We start from the raw sequence: 25,270 nt of genomic DNA on the forward strand, positions 1-25,270 counted from the left end.
GCCCAATGATGATAATTACCCAGAAGATCACTAGCTTGGCTTACGAAATCCATGACGGTAAGAATTTAGAAATGAGCTTTGCGTCACTGAAAGAACCCATACTCAGTTCATCTTTTGCTTAAGGCGTCACCATAACTTTCTGCTCTTTATCTGAGGTAAGGCAGGGGAAAATAAATATTTAACCCTGCTTAGGGCTATTAAAGTGTTCATTTTTTTCCATGTTTTATCTTAATTTTTCATTCCTTTTAGTGACAAAAACAAAGTAAAACAGTGTGATTCACTCATGACTCACATTACTGGCAATTTAGAATATAAAGGAAATAGATATTTGGTCTAAAGGTTTATCGATTCCTGCTTCACCTCTGTGTTACATTTTTACTGAAATTAGAATGTTCTCCCCCTGCCCTCTGTCTCATTAAAAACACACACACATATGTAAGAATGCATAGATGCGTAGGTTACGTCTCCAGCGAGTGGGCGGGGTTTGCCCCGGGGTGTGCGTTGCCTGTCTGAGCCCTCTGCTGGGGGAGGACCCATGGCTGTTTTTCAGATGTGGTGGCTGCATTTTAATTCAGTCTTTCAGTTGGGTTTAGGGTCTAGGGAGTTGATGTGTAATCGTAATACTGCCCTCCTGCTGGGGGGAAGGGGCGCAGATGAGGAGAGCAGAGAGCACAGCTCTCGCCGATGAGGGTCGTGTCGCGTGGGGAAGTCATTCCTCCCTAGTGCTGACGCTGGTGGTTTGGATCATCCAGTGTAGAAACATTTTAATGCCCTTGGAAAAAGTTACAGCATTTACTGTTGTGTTTAAAGATTTCATTTTTTGGAGAAAGGAGAAGGGAGAGAGAAGAGAGGCAGAGAGACATCAGTGTGTGGTTGCCTCGCACGCCCCCTACTGGGGACCCGGCCCACAACCCAAGCGTGTGCCCCGACTGGGACCCGAACTGGGCGGCACTCAGCCCACGGAGCCACACGGCAAGGGTGCATTCACCATTAAATATGTTTGCTGTGGGGGATTTCTTAACTCAATACTAATTTCTGTGAGGAAGAGTCAAATCAGCTCCCTGGTGTGTTACCTGCCGCACACAGACCCGGGCGTGCTGGGTTCCGCGGTGGCCCTGGCCGTGACCGCGGTGGCCGTGACTGTGAGCGTGTGTGTGGCGGCGAGCAGGAGAGGGGCCGAGAGTTCTAAACAGTTCACCGAAATTGGGAGGACAGTGCGGGTTTCAGATGACAAGAGTGTGCATGGGAAAAGAGCAGTTCTCTCCTGCGGAGAAACCACGGTCGGTAACAGTGCCTGTCTTCATTTCTCAGGGATGTTTCGCAAGGACGAAGAGCTGACTCCGTCGCAGAGATACCTGGCTGTGAGGTGCGTGTGTTCCACCGGGTCCCGCTGCGCTCGTGGGGCCGAGGCTGGTTGTCATTGTGGAAGAACTGCCTTCGTGAAACCAGACCCCTCCCTCCGCACACCCTGCCACCAAGGCTTGCTGCCCCAGGCTAGGCCACCCCGCAAATAAGCTCCCAGAGTGCCTTGAGTGTATGGGCATACAGTATGCACCTCCTGTGTACCACGAGGCTCTCCCCCAAACCCTCCGTCTCCCCTCGGAGACTCCCTGGAGACAGGAAGACTCTGTAGCCCTCCCGTCTGCCCTGGGGAGATTGTGGTCCTGGCAGCGCCGCCCAGAGGCCAGCGGCCCGAGGCCGGGCGCTGGGTGAGGGACCGAGCGTTAGCACGGCACGTGGACGTCATGTTTTCAAATAAGGAAGAGCCAGTCGGATACTCTCGTTTTTGTTTGAGGACTTTATTCTGGGATGGGCTTCTCCTCCATTCATTACAGGCACTCAGGTGATTAGTTTAAGGAATAGCTTACTTTGCCTACACATCTCGCTGGGGAAGTCTGGTTAGAGGTGAGGCACCTGTTCCCGGGAACCTGGGCGAGCAGGTGCGCGGCCGCCAGGAGAAGGTGCTGACGCTGGTGACGGCGACAGGCCCGACCCCGAGTGTTCACCCTGGACCCCAGGTGCCACGGCCTGGAAACCTCTCACACTTCCCCGCCTCTGAAGTGTCCCACTGTGATGTTCTCCCCACAGCCAGCGTTCACCTGCCCGTAAACACACGCGTGAACACACGTGGCTGACGGGAGGCTAGGCTGCCCGGGGGTTCGGTGGCCTTCCCGAGGCCCTGGTCCCTCCCAGTCACCACCATCGGCGGGGACTCGGGTCCCAGTCCACCCTCGTCTTTCACGTGGCCGCCCGGCGACAGCCCACGCCAGTTCAGGTCAGCTCTCCGTCTGCACGGGAGAGGAGAGTGGGGGGACACGCTCAGGCTTGCTGCCTGGGCTCGTTTTGAAGTTGTCACCCCAGATTGAAGAGTCTGGAACCATCTGTCACTAGTGACTTAGGGCAGAAACGTAGGCAAACTCCCTTTTTCTTACTGCAAATGCACTTCGGCAAGTCTGGTTGACTATGTCTGTGAAATCGACCTCTGATTTGACTGTGACATTTGACTTTCTCTGAGCCTGACCGAGCTCAGGTCAGCTCAGGTTCTCACCGTTGCCATGGAGACCCCCAGCCCTGCATCCTGTTCTGTGTTGTCTGCCGTAACAGCTCCCCACGGGGCTCTGTCTCCTCTCCTGCCCACGCCGCAGGCAGAGCTCCTGTTAGGGCGCCCCGGATTAGCTCACCCCGGTCCCTGACACAAACCCTCCGGTGGCTCCTCTGAGCACTGAGAATGAACTAAGGAACTTCTGCCCGCGGCCCACGAGGCCTGGGAAGGGCCCGTGGCCACCACTCTCCCTTTGCGCGGTCCAGCGGCCACTCCCCAGACCCTCGCTCCCTCAGATCGGACCGCTCCTTCCTTCCCGCTGTCCCACTCGGCCCGGCCTGCTCGGATTCCCGCGGCGGTGTGCACCACGGTCTCACCGGCTACGTTTATTTCCACGGCTCCTGTCCCCGCCCAAACGTACGCTCCGTGGGGGCAGAGCTGTGTCTTGTGTATCGTTTTGTCTTCGCCCCCTGCTTAGCGTTGTGACAGATGTCTGAAGACGTTTCTTGTTGTCACAAGTGGAGGGGGTGGTGCTGCTGGCGTCTAGTGAGTGGAAGCGGGAAGGGGGGCGCGGGGGGCACCGCTCAGCACCCTCCGTGCGCGGGACGGTCCCCCCGGCAGAGTCGCTGTCAGAAAACGCCAGTGACGCCGAGACGGAGCAGCCCTGGCCCGGGACGACACGTCGTCGACATCAGACGCGGATCTGACGTCAGGAAGACGAGAGGCCCAGTCTTTCACTGAACGCCACAAATGAAGCATGCGTCACTGTGCTTTGGCTCTCATTTTAGGGGCGAATTTTATAGTTTTCTGCGGCAGTCTCTAGAACGACTTGTTTGACACGGCCGCTGAGCCAGAGGTGATTTCAGCCAGTTCCATGGTCGGAATCACCTGCCGTCCTTGCCAGCGGTGACACACGGTGTGACTGCGCTGTGCGCGGATGAGCCGGCGTGGTTTCCAGTCTTGCAGTAGCCGGCCCTGGCCGCGGAGCTCTGCCGCCGCGGCACGCCGAGGCCCTTTCTCGTGCCCACGGTTGCCAGGCACGTCCCGGGGCCGCAGGGTCAGCGAGCTCGCGGTGGCGGCGTGAAACAGGCTCCGGGGCCGAGTCTCTGTGGACATTGCCCTCCCCAGCAGGTGGGAGCCCTCAGGAGGGGTCACTGACGGCGTGAAGCACTGTTGAAGTGCAGGGGGCATTGTTCTGAAGAAGCCTAAAGGGAAGTTGTGGCTCAGTGGTGGCCTAGGTGGCGTCAGGTGGCCGGGAGACGCTGTCTTCTCTCTGGTTGTTTTTGTGAAAGTGCATGCCCGAGGGGCCTCGTCTCCCTCTCTCGGCCACACAGCGCGTCTGTGCTTCCTCGGGAGACAGCGTCTCGTGTCTGGGAGGCAGGTGGGCTGGGCGCACGTCCCGGAGGCCTGCCCGCCGTGCCCAGGTGTCGTCCTTCCATTTGGGACAGTTCGTCTCGGTGCACAGCAGCCTGATGAGTGCGGTTGAACTTGCACATCAAGAACATCCACTCCTGATGCATTTACGTGATGATGTGCCCAGTCCACGTAGTCTCCCGTGTCACCAACCGGCTTGTCCCTGGCTACCCGCACTGAGGGTGGAAATGCGTGGGGAACTGTAGGTGCCGTTCGGACTGGTCTCAGAGCAGGGGGACTAACCATGTTGGGAGACATCCTTTGTTTCCTCTCTCTCACACCCCGAGTCCAGTCCGCCTGCAAACCATGCGGCTGTACAGCCCCAGTGCGTGCAGATGCTGCCGCCCCCCCCCCCCGCCCTCTGAGCCACGCCCCCCCCTCCCCCCCCCCCCGCCGCCAGGTCTTCCTCCTCCCCACGGTGCCCCATCCACACCCGCTGTCGGTGTTCATCGCATTCAGGATAGAGCCCCGAGTTCCCACCGGGGCTTGTGAGACAGCCCTGTGGGGTCTCACCGCGGCCCCCGCGGACTTCCCCCCTCCCTCTTTGCCCTGCCCGGTCCCCTCCTGCCCCCGACCTCCCTGGGGCCTCCGCCAGGAGTCCCGGTCCTGGACACGCACACGACGCCCTCTCCGGGCTCCAAGTCACCGTCTCTGAGAGGCCACCTCTGACCTCGCACTGTAATAAAATGGCTCCTTCCCTCTGTAGTGCTTAGCATCTCGGCAAGGGTTCTATGTTTTTATCGTTTCTGCAAGTGCTGGGTAAGCTCTGTGAGCGCAGAACCCTCCGTTGTTCCCTCCGTCCACACGCTGGCGCGTGTGAGCTCACAGTCAGTGCACACACACATGTGCTGAGTGAGCGAGGGACCGGCTAGTGGTTCCTGGCGAGGGATTGCGTGGAAGCCTTCGTCGTTGCTCACGGAGGCCCGTGTGGAAGGAAGCTCCTGGTCCAGAACCACTGCTGGGCGTTTCTGCATCCAGATCTTCCTGAGTCTCAGGGTCTGGATGCAGGTGGGAAGGGAAGCTTGTTTTGTGTCGGAAATGGTAGGAGCCGCGGGGTACACGATGGCTGTCGCCGTCAAATGTCCTGACAGGTTCTGCCCCGTCTCACGCGTTGCCGTCTTGTCCCTGCAGGCGCATGCCCAGCCTGCTGGAGTACCTGAGTTACAACTGTAACTTCATGGGCATCCTGGCCGGCCCCCTCTGCTCGTACAAGGACTACATCATATTCATTGAAGGCAGATCGTACCACGTGGCACAGCCGGACAGAGACGGCAAAGAAGAGCCGCCCTGTGCCAGAGCGGAGCCGTCTCCCAACGTAAGCGTGGGGATCGCCCGGAGCCTTTGTCTTGCGGACTGACTGGTCCTGTTCACGCAGAGATGCTCGTGCATTCAAGTTTTGTGCTTACCCACCTACTTCTTTAAGATGTTTTGCAAGAGAGATGACTCTTGTACTAAGGACCTGGCAGTGGTGCTTAGGGGAAGTACGGCTGAGAGGGGAATGAAAAGTGGGGCACTCAGGGAGCTTCGTGAGCATAATGCTTTATACTGGCTGCGGGGCGTTTTACGAGAAAGCCCTTCTCCTGGAATTGAACCAACCTGATTTCCCAGGCCTTTCCAACCTAGATTTTACGTTCCAACGAATTCCAAGTGTTCGCTTCTCCCTTTCCCAGTGAAATCTCACTCCTCCTTAAAGGACTGCTTCAAACAGCACCTCTCCACGCAACCTTTTCCCATCCCCGCAGTGGGAAGGTAGCAGCCGACACTTTGCCAGAACATCCCACGTGCCAGGCACTGTTGTAAGACTTCACACAGTGGCTCCAGCCCACACGGCGGCCTCCGGAGTTGGTGCTCTCATTCTCATCATTCATACGCAGAGGCCGGGGCTGGCGGTGGGAGGACCGGTGGTCAGGCCCGGCGGGCTGTGCCGCACCCCAGGCGGTCTCCACTCCCTTTGAGCTGCAGGGCCCCCAGCCTACCCGGTGCTGCCTAGTCAGGGAGGGTTGGGGGCTCTGGGCAGGCGAACTTCCTGTGGGATGGGTGTGGCAGCATCTAAGGGTCCCATGAGAAGGTCGATCACAAAGTCTGTGAGGCAGTGGGAGTGCTTTTTCCGGCCGTGGGCATGGGGCAGAGGGTCAGCCTCCTGCCCCGGTCACTGCAGACAGAGAGAGACGAAGAATCGGCGTCCAGTGGTAAAAGCACTCCCCTCTGTTCCACCATGTAGCTCAGAGTGTTTGGCCCAAAAAGGTGCGTTTGTCCCCTACTTTCTGTTACCAGCTGAGTGTTCACTGACAAATTGTGTCGTACTGGGTTGCACTGCAGACACGACACTGTGTTCATTTCAATCTCTGCCACTGACTGCGCTGTGCCTCCAGGCGAGCACCTGGCCTGTCCGAGGCCTCCTGGCTGTAACCAGAGGGACAGGAGGGCACCGCCCGGGGCGCGGGCCCAGGTCACCAAGCCCCGTCTCGCCCTTCTAGGTGGCGGTTACTCAGAAGCTCCTGGTCTGCGGCCTCTCCCTGCTGGTGCACCTGACCGTCTCCAACTTCTTCCCCGTGGAGCACAACATCGACGAGCACTTTCAGGCCACAGCCTCGTGGCCGACCAAGATCGTCTATCTGTACATCTCTCTGCTGGCGGCCAGACCCAAATACTATTTCGCGTGGACGTTAGGTAAGTCGCCTGTGACTAGACTTTTCTTTTAAATATATATATAGCCCTGGCTGGCGTAGCTCAGTGGATTGAGCACGGGCTGCGAACCAAAGTGTCGCAGGTTCGATTCCCAGTCAGGGCACATACCTGGGTTGCAGGCCATGACCCCCAGCAACCGCACATTGATGTTTCTCTCTCTTTCTCTCTCTCCCCCTCCCTTCCCTCTCTAAAAATAAATAAATAAAATCTTAAAAAAACCAGCCCTTTAAAAAAATAATATATATATAGTTTACTGATTGTGCTGTTGTAGTTGTCCCAAGTCTTCCCCCTGTACCTCCCTCCACCCGGGTCTGCCACTCCCTCCAGCAGTCCCCTCCCCCGACCCTTAGTTCATGTCCACGGGTCATGCTTACAAGTTCTTTGGCTTCTCCATTTGCTGTACTGTTCTTAACCTTCCACTGTCTATTTTGTACCTGCCAATCAGGTTTCTTCATCTGTGCACCTTTTCCCCCACCCCCCCTCCCCTTCCCTGCTGATAACCCTCCAAATGATCTCCGTATCTATGATTCTGTTCCTGTTCTGGTTGTTTGATTAGTTGGTATTGTTAAGTTCAGCTGTTGATACTTTTGAATTTGTTGCCATTTTAATGTTCATAGTTTTGATCATCTTTGTGTTCCTAAATAAGTCCCTTTAATATTTTGTGTAGTAATGGCTTGGTGATAACTCCTTTAGCTTTACATTGTCCAGAAAGCACTTTCTCTGCCCTTCCATTCTAAATGATAGTTTTGTTGGATAGAATAATTTAGGTTGTAGGTCCTTGCTTTTCATCACTTTGAATATTTCTTGCCAGTCCCTTCCAGCCTGCAAAGTTTTCCTTTGAGAACTCAGCTGACAGTCTTGTGGGAACTCCTTTGTGGGCAACTCTCTGCTTTTCTCTTGCTGCTTTTAAAATTCTCTTTATTTTTAACTTTTAGCATTTTAATTATGATGTGTCATGGTGTGGTCCTCTTTGGGTCCAACTTGTTTAGGACTCTGTGCTTCCTGGACTTGTTTCACCAATCAGGGAAGTTTTGGGGTTTTTTTTATTATTATTATTTTTTTCAATTTCTTGATCATCTTCTGGCACCCGTATAATTCAGATGTTGGTGTGTTTGGAGATGTCCCAGAGGCTCCATATACTATAATCTTTTTTTATTCTTTTTTCTTCTTGCTGTTCTGGTTGAAGGCTTATTTCTTCCTTATGTTCCAAATCATTGATTTAATTCTTGGCTTCATCCCCTCCACTGTTGGTTCCTTGTAGGTTTTTCCTTATTTCGCTTGGTGTAATCTTCATTTCTGCCTGGGTGTTTTTTATGCTGTCGTGGCCCCCAGTGAGTTCCGTGAGCTTCCTAGTAACCAGTGTTTTGAACTCTGCATCTGGTGGGTTGGTTTTCTCTGTTTTGTTTAGTTCTTTTTCTGGGGGTTTGTTCTGTTCTTTGATTTGGGTCATGTGGCGCCTCAGTTTGGCCGCCTCCCCGTGTGGGTTTCTGTGCGTTGGGGACCTGCTGTGCCCCCCTGTCCTGGTAGTGGGGTCTGTGTGGACGAACGTGGCTTCTTTAAATCCTTGCTTGCCAGACCTACACACAGCTCGATTCTCTGGTGGTTCTGGTGTCGCTCGTGTTGAGGTCTGGGTCTGATTCTCTCTGTGGTCGCATGAGGAGGCGAGGCCTGTCCACCCACGCCTCCGTCTCGCCCAGAGGTTTCGAACTCCCTCTCACTCCTGCTGAGCAGCCTGGGCGGCACACGGCTGCCCGCCCTGTGGGACCCTCACCCCGAAGTCTGGCTCCACGCCGTTCGCTGGAGACGCCAGCAGCTTCTGCGGCCCGGGTGACTCCCAGGCTGCCCACGTCCAAGCTGCTCCGCTGTGACTGGACCTGTCTGTCGCTGTGCTGAAGCGTGTCTCACCCTGTCCACGGCCATGAGAGCGCCCCCTTGAGGATGTCCGGTTAGAGACCAGCTAGAAAAACCAGGGCCACTGAGGCAGAAGAAACAAACCTCATACCCAAAATGTGAGGGTTTGTCCTAAAAACCAGGTCGTTCTTAGGTCAAAACAAGAATAAGTCTCCTTGTACTGTTTAAGAGTAAAAGGTCATACAGGAGAATGTGGTGATAGACACGCCCCGGGAGAAGGTGACAGGCTGTCCCATGGGTTATTAATAGTGTTCTGTTTCACTTTGTCCACTCCAGCTGACGCTATTAACAATGCCGCGGGCTTCGGTTTCAGAGGGCACGACGAGCACGGGGAAGCTCGCTGGGACCTCGTCTCCAATCTGAGGATCCGGCAGATCGAGGTCAGTGCGCCGTCCTTCGCTCTCGCAGACCGTGCCGGGGTGTCCCGGGGTGGCACCGAGGGCCTTTCAGGGATGTCGCCCGTCGTGTCCTTGCGCCAGCGCCAGCGCCGACGGGTGGTTGACCGGGCCCCGGGGACGGAGCACGGGACGCTCGGGGCCCCGGCGGAGCTGTGATCTGGTGGCAGTTCCAGGGAGGCGGAGAGAGGGCAACGATCCGACAGGTGTGCGTCGTCGTCGTCGCAGGGCGGGAGTCTGCCTCAGGCGACGGCGGGGCCTGGAGGACGAGATGTCGTCGGCGGGTCCGCAGGAGGGAGGTGATGAGCCCTCCCCCGCCGCCCCCGGCAGAGGGGAGCAGCCAGCCCGGGGGCGCGCACAGCACACGGCTCCCCGGGTAGGCGGCAGCGGCAGCAGAGGCCGGGTCAGGCCCTGCCACGGAGGGCGTGTGGGGGGGGGGGTGAGCGCCGCTGGAGCGCAGTGGGGGGTGCTGTGCCGCACGCACGTGCGGACCCTGGCTGCCGACCGCCGGCCCCCCCGCCCCCGCCCCCGCCCCCGGGCGGGCGCCATTGTCCTCGCCGCTCAGCAGACGAGGACACCGAGACGCGTGTTTGAACGATCGGGATGTTTGAGTACAGAGTGGGTGTTGGTGAGGCTGGGGAGTGACTGCTGGTTTTGTTGGGTCTGATCATAGTTTCTGGAAAGTCCTCATGTGTATGAAGGACATACATTCGGGTCCACTGCGGGTGAGACAAGGTGTCCGGCGTTCTGCTCTGAAATGCTGTTAACGTCCGTGATAAAAAGGGAGCAGGGAGGGGAGGGTTGGTAACTGTGGACGCGGGATGATGAGTATACGACCGCATTTCCACCCTTCTGGTCGTTATTGTACCTTCCGGGGCCCCTCGAGCTTTTTCCAACATCCGCCCGTGAGACTTGAACGCCACAGGTGCACTGCGTATCTATTCGTGCTGTGTGTGTGTGTGTGTGTGTGCACACACACACGCTTTACACTCAAAGAGAGAGAGAGATCTCTGCTTCCCCGGGGGAAAATTGCCCCTGTGGAGAAGACACGGTGTAAGAAAAGGCGAAGGAAGGAGAAGGGGGTCCCCCTCTGTGGAGGGCGTGGGCAGCGGTGCTCCGCGCTGCCAAGGTGCCCGCTGCACTGAGACAGGGCCTGCAGCCCGCCGGCATTGGCAGTGTGGGGCCATTGGGTGGCGCTGTCGAGGCAGGGACGGGCGTAGAAGCCAGACCTCACGGCTCTCCGCGTTAGGGAAGGAGGGTGGAGACACGGCAACAGCTGGGGGCCGGGTGGTTGGAGGAGCCTTGTGTTGTTTTAAGTGGAGGGGCCGAAGCCTGTGTACTGATCAGGAGCGTGTGTGAAGACAGGGAGAGAGACTCACTGCTCTGTGGGGTCCCTGAGCAGGGGGGCGGGGGGGTGTGGGGCACGGTGCAGAGGGCGGGAGGGCAGAGTGACCCGGTGGGAGAGGGGCCACTTCTGCAGCAGAACCAGGACGGGAGGAGAGCTGCCCGCGGGTGCCCCCGAGTGTGCAGGTCCGACGTGAGGCGGTGGCTTTGACAGTTTCTGTCACGTCTGGAGGGAAGGATCCAAGTCCCCGCGGTGCGGGACTGGGGGGGCGGGGGGGGGGGCAGAGACCGGAGAGTGGGGCGTCGGCATTTCGCTGGCCCTCCCACGGCGCTGGTGTCCGCCTGGTTTGGACCCCCCAAACACACGGGCGTTTCCAGGGGCTCACTCCCACAGCTGTTTCCAGGAAGAGGAGAACACACCCTTATCTCGGGGGACGGGGACGGCCGTAGGGTTTGGGGCTCGTTGGAGTTCAGAGCCAGGCGGCGCCGTCTCGAACTCGTGTGACGACACTCTGCTCCCGGCATTCAGACGTTACGAGCGGGGAACGTGGGCGGTGCGGTTGGGCGGGGCCAGGACTTGGATGGGGGTTGCGTGAGAAGGGGGCAGGGAAGACATCGGGACCTTGACGAGAGTGGTGGGTGGTGGGCCACAGGCTGTGCAGGCGGGGACCCCAGTGGGTGTGGCTCGCGGGACGACCCGTCCTCCTGAGGGCCCCTTGCCCGTCTCCCGGGAATGCCTTTGGCATAACCCCACGCGCTCCCCTGTGAAGGACGCCGTGCGGGAGGAAAGGGCGGTGACCCGTCACCCTGCGGACGTGCCCCTTGCACCGCGTGTGGCGTTTCTGCGTCCTTAGAGCAGCAGCGCGGGGGGGGGGGGGGAATCCCTGCCCTGCCGTCCCTGTCAGGTGCATTGGTGTGCAGCACAGTAGTAAAACGTTATTACCTGTATTAAAACGCCATTATTTTGTGGGGCAAGGAATAAAGTTCCTTTGTTTTCCAGATGTCAACAAGCTTCAAGATGTTTCTCGATAACTGGAACATCCAGACGGCTCTTTGGCTGAAAAGGTGCGTGCCTTCACGAACAGCCTTCAGCTGCGCTGTGGCAGTCAGTGACCGGGCCGCCCTTCGCGGAGTTCAGGTTCCGGACCCAATTGGCCGTGCGTTGAGTGACGCTGTGGCCTCGGTGTTCCCCGGGAACACTGTGCGAGTCCTCCTGAGCCCGGCCCTCCGCCGGCCTGGGGAGGCCTCCGCCAAGGTCAGGCCGCGGCGCCCCCACTCCCGCACAGAACTGGCGACTGTCCAACCTTTGCGCTTCTTTACGCCCTGGGTTTTCCAGAGCAGTCCCGGCTCCCACACGCTCCACTCAGCAGGCCTTCCCTGCCGGCACAGGGTGGGAAGGCCGCCAGGGCAGGAGCCCCGGCCTCTGCAGCGCCTGCGGCCTCGTTAAAGACAGAGCCAGGCGGTCCCCGGGCGCTGTTCGCCGTGGAGCGAGGGGGAGGTGCAGCAGGGGGTGCCAGGGCCTGGTGATGGGGGGGGGGGCGCCTCGCCCCGACGTGGACGGTGAGCAGGAACGGCTGGCTGGGCGCCGGGAGGGAAGGGCAGCCCGGGCAGTGGGACAGGAACAGAAGACCGAGCCAGGGAATGGCTCAGAAACCCCGAGCAGCCCTGTCTCACTGTCCCGGGGGCACCTAACGCCCCTGTTGTTGTGTTTCTGTCACTGGTGGCCCTGGGATGGCGGGGGGCTCTCAGCACCGGGCTCCTTTGGTCCCACCCCCGTCTCGGGATGAGTGGGGTGTCTTCACCCTGCGGGAGAGCCAGGACGTAGCGTCACTATCGTCATCACTGCTCCCTGCTGCCCCGCAGTGGCCCCCATGGCTGCGGGTCTGGGGGCTCATTTGCTGTGTTATTTCTGGTGCTGGATTCCAGTGTGATCCCTTAGGAAGATGCTATATTCATCTGAGTGCTCTAGCCTGTTCCAAGGAAACTGTGGAGCAAGCCCTGCCCACTTGCCAGAACGAATAGTGTTATTAGATCAATTGAAAGGTCTTAATGATACTAACAAAAAAATAGTGTGAAATAGAAATAACTTGAATCGTAAAGGGTTTTTTAACTAGCACAGACTCCCCAAACACTTGGAGTGGTCGTTCCAGGTGTTACGTCGCGCCAGTAGGAAGACGGGGTTGCACTTGGGTTTCCACGCTCGGCACCTCGCAGCTGTGAGGGGCCTGGGCTGGCGGATGGCGTCTCGGCCGGAGGTGGCCGGTGCACGAGTCCCTGGTCCCCCTGAGCCCTCGCAGGCGGCAACAGAGCGGCTGTCCTGGGGGCTGCAGGGTCTAACCGTGCGCTCCCCCGGCCCCCCCTCGTTCCAGGGTGTGCTACGAACGCGCCACTGTGAGCCCCACCATCCAGACGTTCGTCCTGTCCGCCATCTGGCACGGGGTGTACCCGGGGTACTACCTGACCTTCCTGACCGGGGTGCTGATGACGCTGGCCGCACGCGCGGTAAGTGCCTGCAGCCGGTGTGGAGTGGAGGCCGAGCAGAGCGCGGACCGTGCTCCCCTCGCTCCAGACGCACCCGTGGGCCCTGCACGCGGCTCCGTGGGGAAGACCCGGCGCACAGTGGCACCCACAGGGCGACCACTGCCGTTGGAGAGGTTTTTAAGGAGATGAAAACTGTTCCGTAAGACGACCAGGAGGGCTGGTGGGGTTTCAGCGACGTTGCCGGAGCGCTGGAACCTTCCAGCGCTGGTGTAGACGCAGGGCCATCCGGGGGCAGGCGCCGTGAGAAGCGGGGCGCACCTCCGGAGCGGGTTTGCGCGGCTGGGGCCTGGAGTGACCTTCTGGGAAACGGTTGAGCAGGCGGACCTCCGTGACGAGGGTGGGAAAAGACGGGGGACGCTTCAGCGTGCGTCCTTGAAAGGCAGCCGGAGGAGAGCAACGTGACAGAAGCGGTGGTGGGCAGTCTCACCTGCCCCTTCCAGGTGAGGTGGCTTCGTGCACCAAACGAGCAGGTGTCCGCTGCGCCCGCTGGTGAGGCGCCGCGGGGGGCGTGCGAGAGAAGCACCGAGAGGAGCTCACCGAGGGCCCTGCCTCCGGTGGTTTGTGGGCTCGCTGGGGGCGTGAGACGCGTGTGCACGTGTGCACCACAGGCCCGTGGGGGGGGGGGGTTCTGCGCGCCTACCGGCTGCAGCACAGGTGTTCAGGGGCGCGGGAAGTTCCCATGGCCTGAGGGTCACTGGCGGCGACCTCCCTCGGACAGCGAGGCTGGGCCTGGGCTCTCGGAGAGCAAGTTCCTTCAGCGGTGAGTGGGGGCGGGGAGAAAGGGCGTTCTGGGCGTGCAGGTGACATCAGCAGAGATGGCTCTGAAAGTGCTCGGGTGCTTGGGCACGACAGGCCCCTGCGGTCTGCGTAAAGAAGGACCGGTCTGGAAAGGCGAAGGGCAGGGCGCAGGCAGCAGGGCAGGAACAGGAGACAGAACCTGACCATGAGACTGGGCAAGGGCCTCGTCCCCTTCTGTCTGCGCGTCAGGGACCCAGGCACTGGAGGAGGGAGGGGTTGCCGAGTGTGGCAGAGGGGACAGCGTGGGCGGGCACTGCTGGGGAGGGTGCTGGGCAGGGAGGGGCGGTCTGGGCCGGGGGCGGGGGGGGGGGGGCGCGTGCCGTGCCCCACACAGCAGTTCCCCTCGGACGGACTCACACCGCGTCCTCGCAGCAGGGCCACCACGGCCCACCTGTCAACGTCCTCATCGTGGGAGAAGCAGTGAACGTGACACAACAGGAAACAACGTTTGAGTTTACGCTTCTCACAACCGATTGTTCTCTAGAAGCTAAAAACCACGCAACAGCGGCTACTGGGCTAGAAAGCGGCTTTTCCGGCAGCCCTGCCCAGCCGGCACCGACTGACCGAGGGTGCGCGCCGCTGTCGTTGGCCGTGGGAGAGCTGGAGTGGGGTGCCGTCCTCCGCAAACGCAGAGGCCAGAGCAGGGGCTGTCCCCGCCACGGTTGGCGTGGCGAACCTCGTCCCTGCTGCGGGAAAACGGAAGACAGATCTGAGGAGCTCTGGGCAGCGTTATTTTTCACTTTTGGGGAATGTGTAGTTTTCATATAACTTTCAGGTCTACGGCAGAGTTGGGGGGACTCCCCCCCCCGCCCTCTCCCCGGACCCACGTGTTCCGCCCGTGTGTCTCTGCACCCTCTCCCGTGTTCTACCGCGTGCGCGTGTGATCTCGAACCCGCCTCCTGGCAGGGGCTCCCCCGCCGGGCCCCCACCAGCCCGTCTGAGTGCGGTTCCCCCGCGTCCCGGAGCCCTCGGTGGAGGCAGTGTCCTTCCGTACGTACTGTGAAAGGTGAAAGGTGAAGCAGGTACCTGTGTTTCTCTGTTTCAGGTGAGGAGTAACTTCAGGCATTATTTCACCGAGTCGCCCCAACTGAAATTGCTGTATGACGTGGTCACGTGGGCCGCCACGCAGGTGGCCGTGAGCTACACTGTCGTGCCGTTTGTGCTGCTCTCCGTGAAGCCGTCCCTCACCTTCTACAGGTGAGCGCTCCTGCCCCGGCGGTGTCCCCGGGGCGACTGCCCCCTGGAAGAGCGCTCCGTGCTGTCCCTGTCCGGCGTGACGCCGCCAGCACCTCGTGTCCTGCCGCAAGGGGCCGGGCCGGTACTTTCTAGTCTCGAGACCCGCAGTTCCCGGTCTCTCCCCGCTCGGTCCTCAGTGGGCGTCGGGGCTGGGAACCGGCAGCCGGGTGGCCAGGGCCTCGGACACCCCTCCCCCCCCCCCCAGGTTAACCAGAAGGCGTAGCTCTTCTTTACAAGGAGCTACTCACTCTCTTAGCTTCTTGAATCGAGAGGACGTAAGTCAGTGCCAGTCCCTTTGCCTGTCCGTGCTTCCCTCTGTCTCGTGCTTCAGCGGCACTGTGTCGTCGCCGTGACAGGGACGTCACCGTCCTGGATCCCACGCTTCCTCTCACTCCTCTCCTCCCCCGACCCCAGCGACCTTTGAGGTCAAAGACCTCGTTCTCTCCCAGAGTCTTCGCTGCCCGGCATTTGGAAGGACCGCACGGAATGTGGGGCCGAAACTGGTTGAATGTGACGATAATACCCATTTTAATGAAATTGTTACATATTTTGTAATGAGGTGGAGTGAGCTTCCACCCAGTATTTCTGGTCACAGTCACTGGAACTTACAGCTGTGGGAGCAGCTTGGGTCACATTTGGCTTCTACTTAATCTGTGCCACGTGATTTTCTACTTTTGTGACAGTGACCCTCAAGCAGCAGTGTTGCTTGTCTGTTACTTCATCGGACTGCGCGTAACTTAGTTAGGACCACACGCAGCCGGAGATGCCAGGGCAGTCAAAGTCTCTGCTACTCTTGCATTCTCTCCTTTGCTCAGTATTTGGTTCTGTGGGTTTGAGAGGTTACTTTCAGGTCGCTGCTGCTACGAATAAGTGCCTTTTTGTTGTTGGTCTATTCAGCCGTGGCCTTATGACCCTTACAAAGAAATGTAACATGATAACTAGTCTCAGGCTTACACTCAGCTTGGACTCATCCGGAGCTTCATAAACACCCACTGGGACACACTGTGGAGATTCGTCTTGGGCAGGGGAGGGGGCTAAGGGAGTAATGTAGTAAATAACACATGGGGGGGGTGTGACATTTTGCCAAGTGCACAGTTATTAAGGATTGTCAAACTTGAATAAAGTGTTTCCTTTTCCTTCCAGCTCCTGGTATTATTGCCTTCACATTGCTGGTATCTTGGTATTACTGTTGCTACCAGTGAAAAAGACTCAAAGAGGAAAGAATACACACGAAAACGTGCAGCTCTCACGATCCAAAAAGTTCGATGAGGCAGAGAGTTCTTCGGGACAGAACAGTTTCTCCGCGACAAACAGCGTCTGCAGCCAGGACCGGGAAGCGGCCTCCAGACACCCGTCTCTAGGCCAGTGACGGGAGGACGCACAGCGGCTGCTTTTCCTACCTTAACAGAAACCAGTCTTAGCACCTTCTGGAGGGTCTGGGTTTGTCTGAAGAGAGAGTGAGTTGGGGGGGGAATCGGACAGTTGTGGATGGGGAACTTCCTGTGCGCCCGCTGGGGAGTGGGGTGGAAAGAGCCCTCCCACGCCACGTCCCTGGGGGCCACACCTCACACAGGACACTCCCGTCATTTCAGAGGGCTCGGGGCCGCGGCCCACGGCAGCTGGGGCACGTGGGCGCCCTGCTGCCGAACCTCCGTCGCGTACCCCAAGGCGCTGAAGAGGTGGAAAAGGATGGTGTCGACCTGGGCGACGGAGAGACGTTAACTTTCCCGAATGAATGTCTTGCCTTAAGCCCTCTGCTTCCTAAACTGTGGTCCCTAAGTGGTGTTAGTAGGTGTGCTACTGTGAGAGCTCTGTTTCAACATTTGATGTTCTAGGCTAGGAAGGAATTCCGGGGGAAATCAAAACAGGGCATTTAAGATTGTGGCTGGTTTAAAAATGCAATACACATCTCAGTACGCGAAGGGTCTTCTTCAAGTATCTCAAGTCACTACAGCAGGTAGTGAATCAGTAAACAGGGTGGGACGGACGCCAAATTACAGGGAGCTTACTGTCCCGGAGAGTTTAATTACTTTGTCAGTCAGAGAGCCCTTCAAGGAAGAATTTCCTAAGTATAATCAGAGATTGGTAATGCGATATTTCAAGCTCATTTTCTAACAGAAGAGCGAGGAGACGGCGGAGACAGGCCGGCAGGCGGGAGGGCAGGAGTGCACAGGGCGCCGTGTGGTGGGCGGGAGCTGGGGGCCGTGGGAGGCAGCGCGGGCGCGCGGCAGGTGCTGGGTGCTCAGCAAAGTGCTTTTCTCCGGTATTTATCCGAGCTTCTGTGATTTGTGAGATACAGAGGTTTAATAACTTTTTAATACTGTGGGTCTTAAATGAAGTTTATCAAGCATAAATTATATAGGACTGCAAACGGATTATGGAATCAATAGTGAGAGATTGCTTGAGGGTTTTGAAAGAGAAATCACTGGGTAAGGCTGCTGTCTGGCTATGCACCTCCTCCTCCTTGACCGTTTGATTCATATCTGGGAAAGTTCTGGGGAAATGAAGACTTAATGTCATTGGGTTTGAACCACGTTTTTAGAGAATAATATAAATTAGTTTCCGAACTCTTAACTTCTCACATTAAAATTTTGCTGTTAACTCTTGTTAATGAGTTTTCGATTCTATAATTAGAAAAATGTGCTTTTATCTTTCGGGTTGTTTTCACCAGAATGAACTTGCCTTGACTCTGAGGTGTCTCCCCGAACCCCACGGTCTCATGCTGCTGCAGTAGCCGAACGGGGACAGTGGGGTGACGTGCCGGCCTGGCGTCAGGGCCTCGGCCGTGAACCCCTCCCCAGGGCTGCACCTTTACTTGACCAATCTTTGTGGAATTTATTTTCTTTTTGCCTTAAATTATTTAATGAAATGCAAATTATCTGTCTGTGGTCTCTATTTTTGTTATTAGTAAATTTTCAAATGAAGTTAAGGACAGAATGACCATCTGGCTGAAGTGAGATAGTATTTCACTTAAGAAGAAAGGAAAGCAGCCCCGGCTGGTGTGGCTCAGTGGACTGAGCACCCTCCTGTGAACCAAAGGGTCACGAGTTTGATTCCCGGTCAGGGCACAGGCCTGAGTGGTGGGCCAGGTCCCCAGTAGGGGGCGTGTGAGAGACACATTGATGTTTCTCTCCCTCTCTTTTCCCCTCCCTTCTCCTCTCTCTAAAAATAAAATCTTTTTTAAAAAGAAGAAAGGAAAAACAAACATACTTGGAGCTTTTGAGGTCCTAATCAGCAAAAATGTCTCTGTATCTTTTTAGACCTTCAGCGATACCCGAGTATTTGTATGAATTGTGTTTAGTTTTCTAAAGGTCATTTTCCCCACCCGATGAGGTCAGCAGCCACGCCCCGTGACCTGTCGGAGAGAGCAGGGGGCTGAGTAAATTAAACTGGCTGTGTGATGTGAGAAGACAGGCAAGAACGACCATGGAAAATATCCCCCCCCCGCCCCCCAAACCTCTCCTCAGTTTAATTACTGCTGCAGAAAAGCCGGTCACTGTTAAGGAAAAGTAAGTAAGCTTAGAGTTGAAAAGACAAGTCTAGGCATGTCATAAGTGAAAACTAGGAAGCTTAATAAAACTTTTTCTGTTCAGCCTATTTAACCATTTGCAAAGAGCCATGTTTATTTCTATTCCTGGACTGCACTTGGGTTTCTCGCCTGTAGCCCTCAGGTCGCTGTCACCTCCTGCTCAGTGAACGCGGCCGCAGTGCGACCACCGCAGAAACGAGGTAACTGGTGCGGTTTCCAGCAACTTGGAAGATAAACGGACTGATTTTCACTTCCCTGGATCAACTCATTGTTTTTTTTTTTTTAATGTATGAAATCGTTGGGTAGCTTTTCTCTAATTTTGCAGAAGTTATCGTCACAAGTGTGCAATCTAGAAGAAAGGCTAAAGAAATGATTCTAATTCTCAGGTTGATTTGTCTCCTCAAAAAGCAACTTCTCGTGCTCCGTGAAGTGAACGCATCCACTCGCAGTGCCCCCGCCCCCCCTCCGGTACGGGAGGTGAACTCCGGGGCATCTCCGCCGCCGCCGTCTCACTGTGAGCGGGTGGGAGCGGACTCGCTGTGCCGCCTGCTGCTTCTGAGTCACAGCACAGGGTTCCGCGCCCGTGTGTGTGACTCCTCCACTCCTCGCTTGTCATGAGGCCACCCCAGAGGTGGTCCGTCGATGTCATGTGTGTACTTCCTGCTGATTAACGACACTGCAGGAAAAAACAGAAGTCATTTTCTTGGGACAATAACAGTTATTTTAATTTGATGTGTCTCAGCTGTCTCCATTTTACACGGGCTTATTCTTGGTTTTTAAAAGAAGTATTTTTATTGGAACCTGGGGGAAGTGGAGGGATTTATGGAGCTTGTGAAGCACCCTGCGTGACAGAGGTTGGTTTGGTTTCAAGCATGGCCGGCCCTCACTTAGGCCGCCGCGGTGCCGCGGGTGGGAACGTACTTCGTCGTTGCTCCCCGCCACGGGTCCGTTCCCGGGCAGGACCTCAGGCGCCAGTTTGGAGGAGGATTTGCAGTGAGCAGGATGGTTCCGGGAAGCGAGGGTCGCCACACAGGGGCACTGACGATTGTGGCGGTGGGGGGGGCTGGACCCTCCTGCGGCCCCGCCGTCCAGGAGCCTGTGGTTCAGACGGGCCGCCTGCACGCGGGGAGAAGGTGCCGAAGGGTCGGTTCTCCAGGCCCGCCACCAGCCGCGCTCCTCACAAACGGAGACCGTGAGCGAGATCCGTGTCGAGTCCCGGGCGAGGGCAGGTCCTCAGTCAGCATCACTGTCACGGTCGTTCTCTGTGACGACTGGTGTCAAAGCCCTGGCTCTGGAGAAGGTTTTCGATGGCGACAGAGGAAGACCCGTCAGGCCACTGAGGCGAAAGGCACACCATTTCTATAGTGCGTGCAGCCCTTGAACTGAGCCTGTCACCGTGCAGTGGCCTGTGCCGAGGGAGTGTGCTTCCCTTTAGCTTTCTCCATTTCCTCTCTCACTTGCTTCTCTCTGTGCCGTGTAAACGTGAAAAATACATGTAAAACTTCTACGCACACTGCCAGCCTCACGGGCACCGTTTACCACCTTACCACTTCTCAACTGTTACTTCATTCAAAGATATTTCAAACACACTTAATTTAGTTCTACCTTATTTTAAACTACAGGAAAATTAAATTTCTTGCCACTAAAATAATTACAAAATCTATACTTTAATTCAAGGACTTGCTTTCCCAGCCAGGGTACATGCCTGGGTTGCAGGCCATAACCCCCAGCAACCGCACACTGATGCTTCGCTCTCTCTCTCTCTCTCTCTCTCTATCTCCCTCCTTTCCCTCTCTAAAAATAAATAAATAAATAAAAACATAATTTAAAAAAATTCAAGGACTTGCTTACACTTAGGACAAGGATCTTCCCTATTCAGGACTTTGAATATTCGTGAATAAATCTGGACATTTATTCTCTTCTGCTTCCTTATTCCACACTGTTCAAAATCATCAATTGGTTTTAAGTGTTGTACATTGTAACTGAAAGAAAAAATTACTGGAGAGAATAATTCATTCAGAACAGCACCTGTCACCACCATGAGCAAGTGATTGGTCCGAGTTGCAGACACAGACTGGTATTTTGTGGGGTTCATTTAGCCGCTAACAGTCCATCTGAAGTTGAATATGTCCCGTGCAACGTGGGTGCGGGGTTCTAAATGACAATGTGAAGTGCCACCCCCCTGCCCTCCAGTTCCCGATGCCACTGTCCCCTCGGCCCAGTGGCTGGTCATTGTGCTCTGCGCGTCTGAAGGACAAGCTTTGCGTTTAAAAGAAGAAATGCCACTCGGACTTGGACTCGGAAGATTAGCAGGTGGGGGCTGTCTCCAGCGGGTCTCTGCAGCACCTGGCGCGCACACGTGTGTTTGCAGCAGCTCTCCGGGCTGAAGGACCGTGAAACGGGATCTCCGTGTGGTGGTTGTGGGGACGCGCTCAGAGTGGGCGCCGAAGCTGCAGACGGAGCGCTTGGACAGAGGGTGCGGCCAATTCCATGTTGATGGACGGGCTGCGGAATGATGTTTTATGTGTTTTAAAATGGTATTTATTTCAGCAGGTTTTCACATCGCGCAAGCCCCAGTGAAGAGCGGAGGAGTGCTCAGGTCCGTCAGTGGGAAGACTTTCTGAACTGAAACAGCCTCGAGACACGTTTTTTTTTTGCTGATGTGCCTTGCCTTTAAAGCTGACTGTAACGGCCTTCTTTCTGTGCCCCTTCTGTAAGGTGGACAACACGCACCCCACGACCCCGCTCCGCGAGCACCAGGGCGAGGGTCCGTGCGGGGCCACGAGCTCCGGCTTCCTCGGTGGTGCAGCCATCCTCAGTGAAAACTCAGTCAAGTTTTGTCAAAGTTCACTACCGTGGAAAGATGCAATTGTAACGAAAACCCAGGAGTTACAGAGCAACAGCAGTGGAATGACTAAACATTTTCTGAATAACCTGTTGGACATGGAAACAGTGACTGGCTGTCTTTTCCTGGAATCGTAAATGACAGTGTCCTGCCCGGTCTCTATTTTGGGGTAACTTCTTTGAGAAATTGGTGTGTTGGTATTCCTTTTTGTCCTTTCCCATCAGAGGACAGATGTGAAGAGTTTCACAGACTTTTAAAGCATGCCTCTCTCCCCATCGTGTTTCTGGTTCTGTCACACGGATTTGTCCCTGAAGTGCACTTGCTTCTGACTTGATCGCTTGCAGGAGGGAGTCCGAGTTCATTCATCACAAACACGTTCCGAACCCGTCTTCTCATCATCCCTCACCTGCGTGCTACCGAGGGGGCTCCGAGGCAGAGCAGGGGGCGGAAGTGGACGCGGTTCAGGTGGGAGTGTGTGATTTCATTCCCACCACCCCCGTCTCCACCCGGGAGTGGGTGGGCGTCGTCACCGAACCGGAGCAGGGTCCCAGCGCCCGCGGTTTACAGGGCGCCTTTGCCCTCCCCGGGGGAGCACAGAATGTGGTGGTCTGTGCTTCTTGTTCTTATGATTCCAAATGTGTTTTTTTAAGAAGCATTTTCAACAGACCCGTACGTAGTTCTCGTCGTGTGGTCAACGAGACCGCCATGTGCAGGTCCGCCGCAGCGTGGCGGTTCCAGGACCACCGGGTTCCACGACCACCGGGTTCCAGGCCGTCCTCAGAGCCGCGCTGCCGGCTGGTTGCATCGGCGACCACGCTTACACGTGGATGTTCTTCTCTAATCTGTGTGTCTTCACAACCGATTAAACAGTAGTTTGGAAATGGGTGTGTGTGTGTGCTGATTGCAGAGGCTCCGAGTTCCATGTGTAGAGCTGGCCACCGGGCCTGTCGTGAGAAGTAATTTTTTTTTATTGCCAGGTTCTTCAATGTAATAATGAATAAAAGTCTAAGGATTCGTCGACTCACTAACTGCTCAAAAATTATTTAAAAGAAACTTACCACATGATAAACACTTTGGAAGGCAGTGTATACCACCTTACATTGGTGTGTGGTATCTTGCATTCTCTCTTGAGACACATAACGCGAAGCTGTTGACATTGCTCAGTTACGACGACAAGGAGCCGGCCTTCCCGTCCTGGGGACCTTTCCGCCCCGTGGGCCTTCCCTGCGTGGACGTGTGTGCCTGGGCTGTGCTTCCCGGGAGCCGGGCACCGGAAGTCCCACCAGGTTTCCATATGACGGTCACACGCCAGGGCGCTGGGGCGTGCCCGCGTAGACGCTGCCGTAGGGGAACATCGTGCGCTAAGTTGTGCCGTGGTGCACGGGTGCCAGCTGTGCAACATCCAGGTGCGTCCAGCCGTGGTGCCTCCTCCCTGGAGGGCCTCAGACCGGGATGGCCGAGTTAAAGGACCCCATGTGGAGGCTCGGGGCTGTGCCCGCGCCGCTGGCCAGCGCGGCCCTCACGGGTGTGTGTGTGAATGTGCTGGGCGGCCAGGGCCAGCTGGACTGCACCGTCAGGAAGGCCCAGCAAGGCCGGGTCCTCACAGGCCTCTTTTATAGAGGTGAGCCATGCATTTAGGGTTTTTTCTTTCAGGTATTCATCCCCCAAGCTAAATGAGCTCCTACCCGTGTGCTGGGTAATTCAAGAGTGAGTCACTGCCCTCGCCTGCCAGGAGCTGACAGGCGCCGCCCAGATAATGCAGCAAGCGCTTTGTGAGAGCGCGCACGGAGGGCCTTGGGGAGGGGGGTGCGCGGGGAGCCTGGCCAGGGCCGCGTCGGGGCTCACGGGGCCTGGCACCGGGTTTGGGAGGAGGCGTGCACTGGGCTGAGAAGGAATGTGCGAGGGGAGTTCATTAGAGGAAGGGGCCGTGCCGGGGCCTGTGGGGCGCTGCACCGGGTGGAACCACGACGACCGACCGGAGCGACGCCAGTGCGGGGCTGCTCGCCCCTGTCCGACAGTGACTTCTCTCCCCCGGCCAGCAGAAGGCGTAGTGGGAAGAAACGGAGCCCCTTTTTAAAAAAATAAGGAATTCAAGCATGTGGATCACAGGGCAGCATGACGGACGCTTGTGCCCACCGCTCAGGTGGGACACGTTCCTGCTTTGCCTTGTGGGGTTGAAAATTTGTCTTTTCTGGAAAAAGACGGCGTCCATAAGGCCAGCATATCTGCCTCTGCCCTTCGCTTCCCCCTCCCTTGTTGGAAGTAGTAACTGTCGATCTGAGCCTCTTGGTCAGCTCTTCACTTGGTTGGCCTGCCCTGTGCGCTTGGCTCTGATTTCAAAAGTGCCCCCCTGCTCCCTGTCCGACAGCGTCCTAGGTGTGTGCAGTAACGTGGGTCACGTGGACGCCGTCCGCCTGTGGCTCCAGCTGGGTGCCGGTGCAGGTTCGTCAGATCACTGAAACGCTGCATTTCTCCTTCCTGGTAAATCCTTTTCTACTTTGTCATGCTGTGTCTTATTTATCACGTGTGCTTTGTTTGGTGTTGAGTCCTCCGCTCTGTCCACTGGCTTCCCTGAGCAGAGCCAGCGGAGGGGCAGAGCCAGGCACACTGTGCCCAGTGCGGTGCCAGTTGCTGGCCGCCACCCCTTTTGCAGGTGCGCCTGAGATGAGCCTTAAAAAACGGGCCCCAGCCCTGGCTGGCGTAGCTCAGTGGATTGAGTGCGGGCTGCGAACCAAAGTGTCGCAGGTTCGATTCCCAGTCAGGGCACATGCCTGGGTTGCAGGCCACGGCCCCCAGCACCCGCACATTGATGTTTCTTTCTCTCTCTATCTCCCTCTCTCCCCTCTCTAAAAATAAATAAAATCTTAAAAAAAAAAATAAAGCGTCTCAGAATGGGAGATGTTTAAAAAAAAATAAAAACAAAAAACGGGCCCCAGCCCTGAGCTTGGGTGCCACTGTTCACAGCCACCCCTGGGGAGACAGCTGCCCAATACCCAGCACCCAAGAGCCCATGAGAAGGTGAGCCCTCCCACCAGCCAAGGGGGCCACCTGTCCCCCCAGAAGTTGATTTCCTGTTTGTACGTTTTCTCAGTGCGCGTGAGCCATTAGCCTTGAGGACCGAGATGCTCTCATCCAAAAATCACAGACAGGCAGTGGGAACCTGCACTGCAGCCCACTTGCGGCATTGACGATAAAGCTCCTAAAAGAGTCACCGGCACAGTCCCTCTGCTTCCTTACTCGTCCCCACCTCCACTGAGTCCCCCTGCAAGGGGCCGCTCTGGCCTCTGTGGCTGACGCAATGGCCAGTCCCCGCCCCCCCCCCCGCCCCCACCCATGTGTGCAGCCTCAGGCCGCGCTGACCACTCTCCGTGAGCGTCTTCCCTCGGCTTCTGGGAGGCCGCCCTCCCCGGCCTCTTCCTGGACAGACGCTGGCGCCCCGTGTTTCCCCAGTAATTCTCTCTGGGGCGCAGTTAGGCCACAAACAGGTGAAGTTAATGAGAGCTTTTCTTAACGTTCACCGGGAAGAATTACAGAAAAGCAGTCAGTGAGGTGATTCCAGACACAACCAGCCGCTCTGGGGAGACAGCCCAGATGACCAGCATCTGACTTCTGAGTCAGTTACCCAGGGAGAAGCTGCGAAGGACACACGGGGGACTTCTGTGCCCGTGGTCAGGTGCTCCTGCCATTTTTTCCATTAGGGGGGTGGACCCAGGACCCCGTGAGGTCAGCAGGTTTTTTGAGCAGACGGTGGGGGTGCCCTTGGGGGGGAAGTCCCTTGCGAATGGCTGAACAAGATCAGACTTCTGTGCAATGCCTGCTGCCCCCCGGGACTGCTGCCCCGGGGGTTGCATCCAAGTTCCTTCTCTGCCCGGAGGCACAGCACTCCACGCTTCTCCCTCCGCCCCAGCGGCTCCATTGTCGTGGTCGGAAGCGGGAGCCTGGCGGTCCCACACAGCTCTGTATGGCCTATCTTCCGCCCCCGCCCTGTCCTGGGAATGCGGGGTGCATTGTGAGGAAAAGAGCCCCCA

General features: G+C 56.9%; 1 protein-coding gene across 5 annotated transcripts in view; it reads left to right on the top strand.

Annotated features, from left to right (window-relative positions):
• MBOAT2 (membrane bound O-acyltransferase domain containing 2) overlaps nucleotides 1-17,479 on the top strand; it is a 68,640-nt gene extending 51,161 nt beyond the window's left edge. For all 5 annotated transcript variants that reach the window (XM_045844543.1, XM_045844542.1, XM_045844544.1 and 2 more), the window contains 9 exons: nucleotides 2-57; nucleotides 1,312-1,366; nucleotides 5,087-5,270; nucleotides 6,433-6,625; nucleotides 8,831-8,934; nucleotides 11,294-11,358; nucleotides 12,663-12,795; nucleotides 14,678-14,829; nucleotides 16,012-17,479. In XM_045844543.1, the coding sequence (XP_045700499.1) occupies nucleotides 2-57; nucleotides 1,312-1,366; nucleotides 5,087-5,270; nucleotides 6,433-6,625; nucleotides 8,831-8,934; nucleotides 11,294-11,358; nucleotides 12,663-12,795; nucleotides 14,678-14,829; nucleotides 16,012-16,237 (1,168 nt within the window). In that variant the 3' untranslated portion in view covers nucleotides 16,238-17,479. The remainder of the gene's footprint in view (nucleotide 1; nucleotides 58-1,311; nucleotides 1,367-5,086; nucleotides 5,271-6,432; nucleotides 6,626-8,830; nucleotides 8,935-11,293; nucleotides 11,359-12,662; nucleotides 12,796-14,677; nucleotides 14,830-16,011) is intronic.
• Nucleotides 17,480-25,270: the final 7,791 nt, after the last annotated feature.

Source organism: Phyllostomus hastatus, unplaced genomic scaffold (assembly GCF_019186645.2).
Source record: "Phyllostomus hastatus isolate PE091 unplaced genomic scaffold, TTU_PhHast_1.1 phas_contig_402, whole genome shotgun sequence".
Lineage (NCBI taxonomy): Eukaryota > Metazoa > Chordata > Mammalia > Chiroptera > Phyllostomidae > Phyllostomus > Phyllostomus hastatus.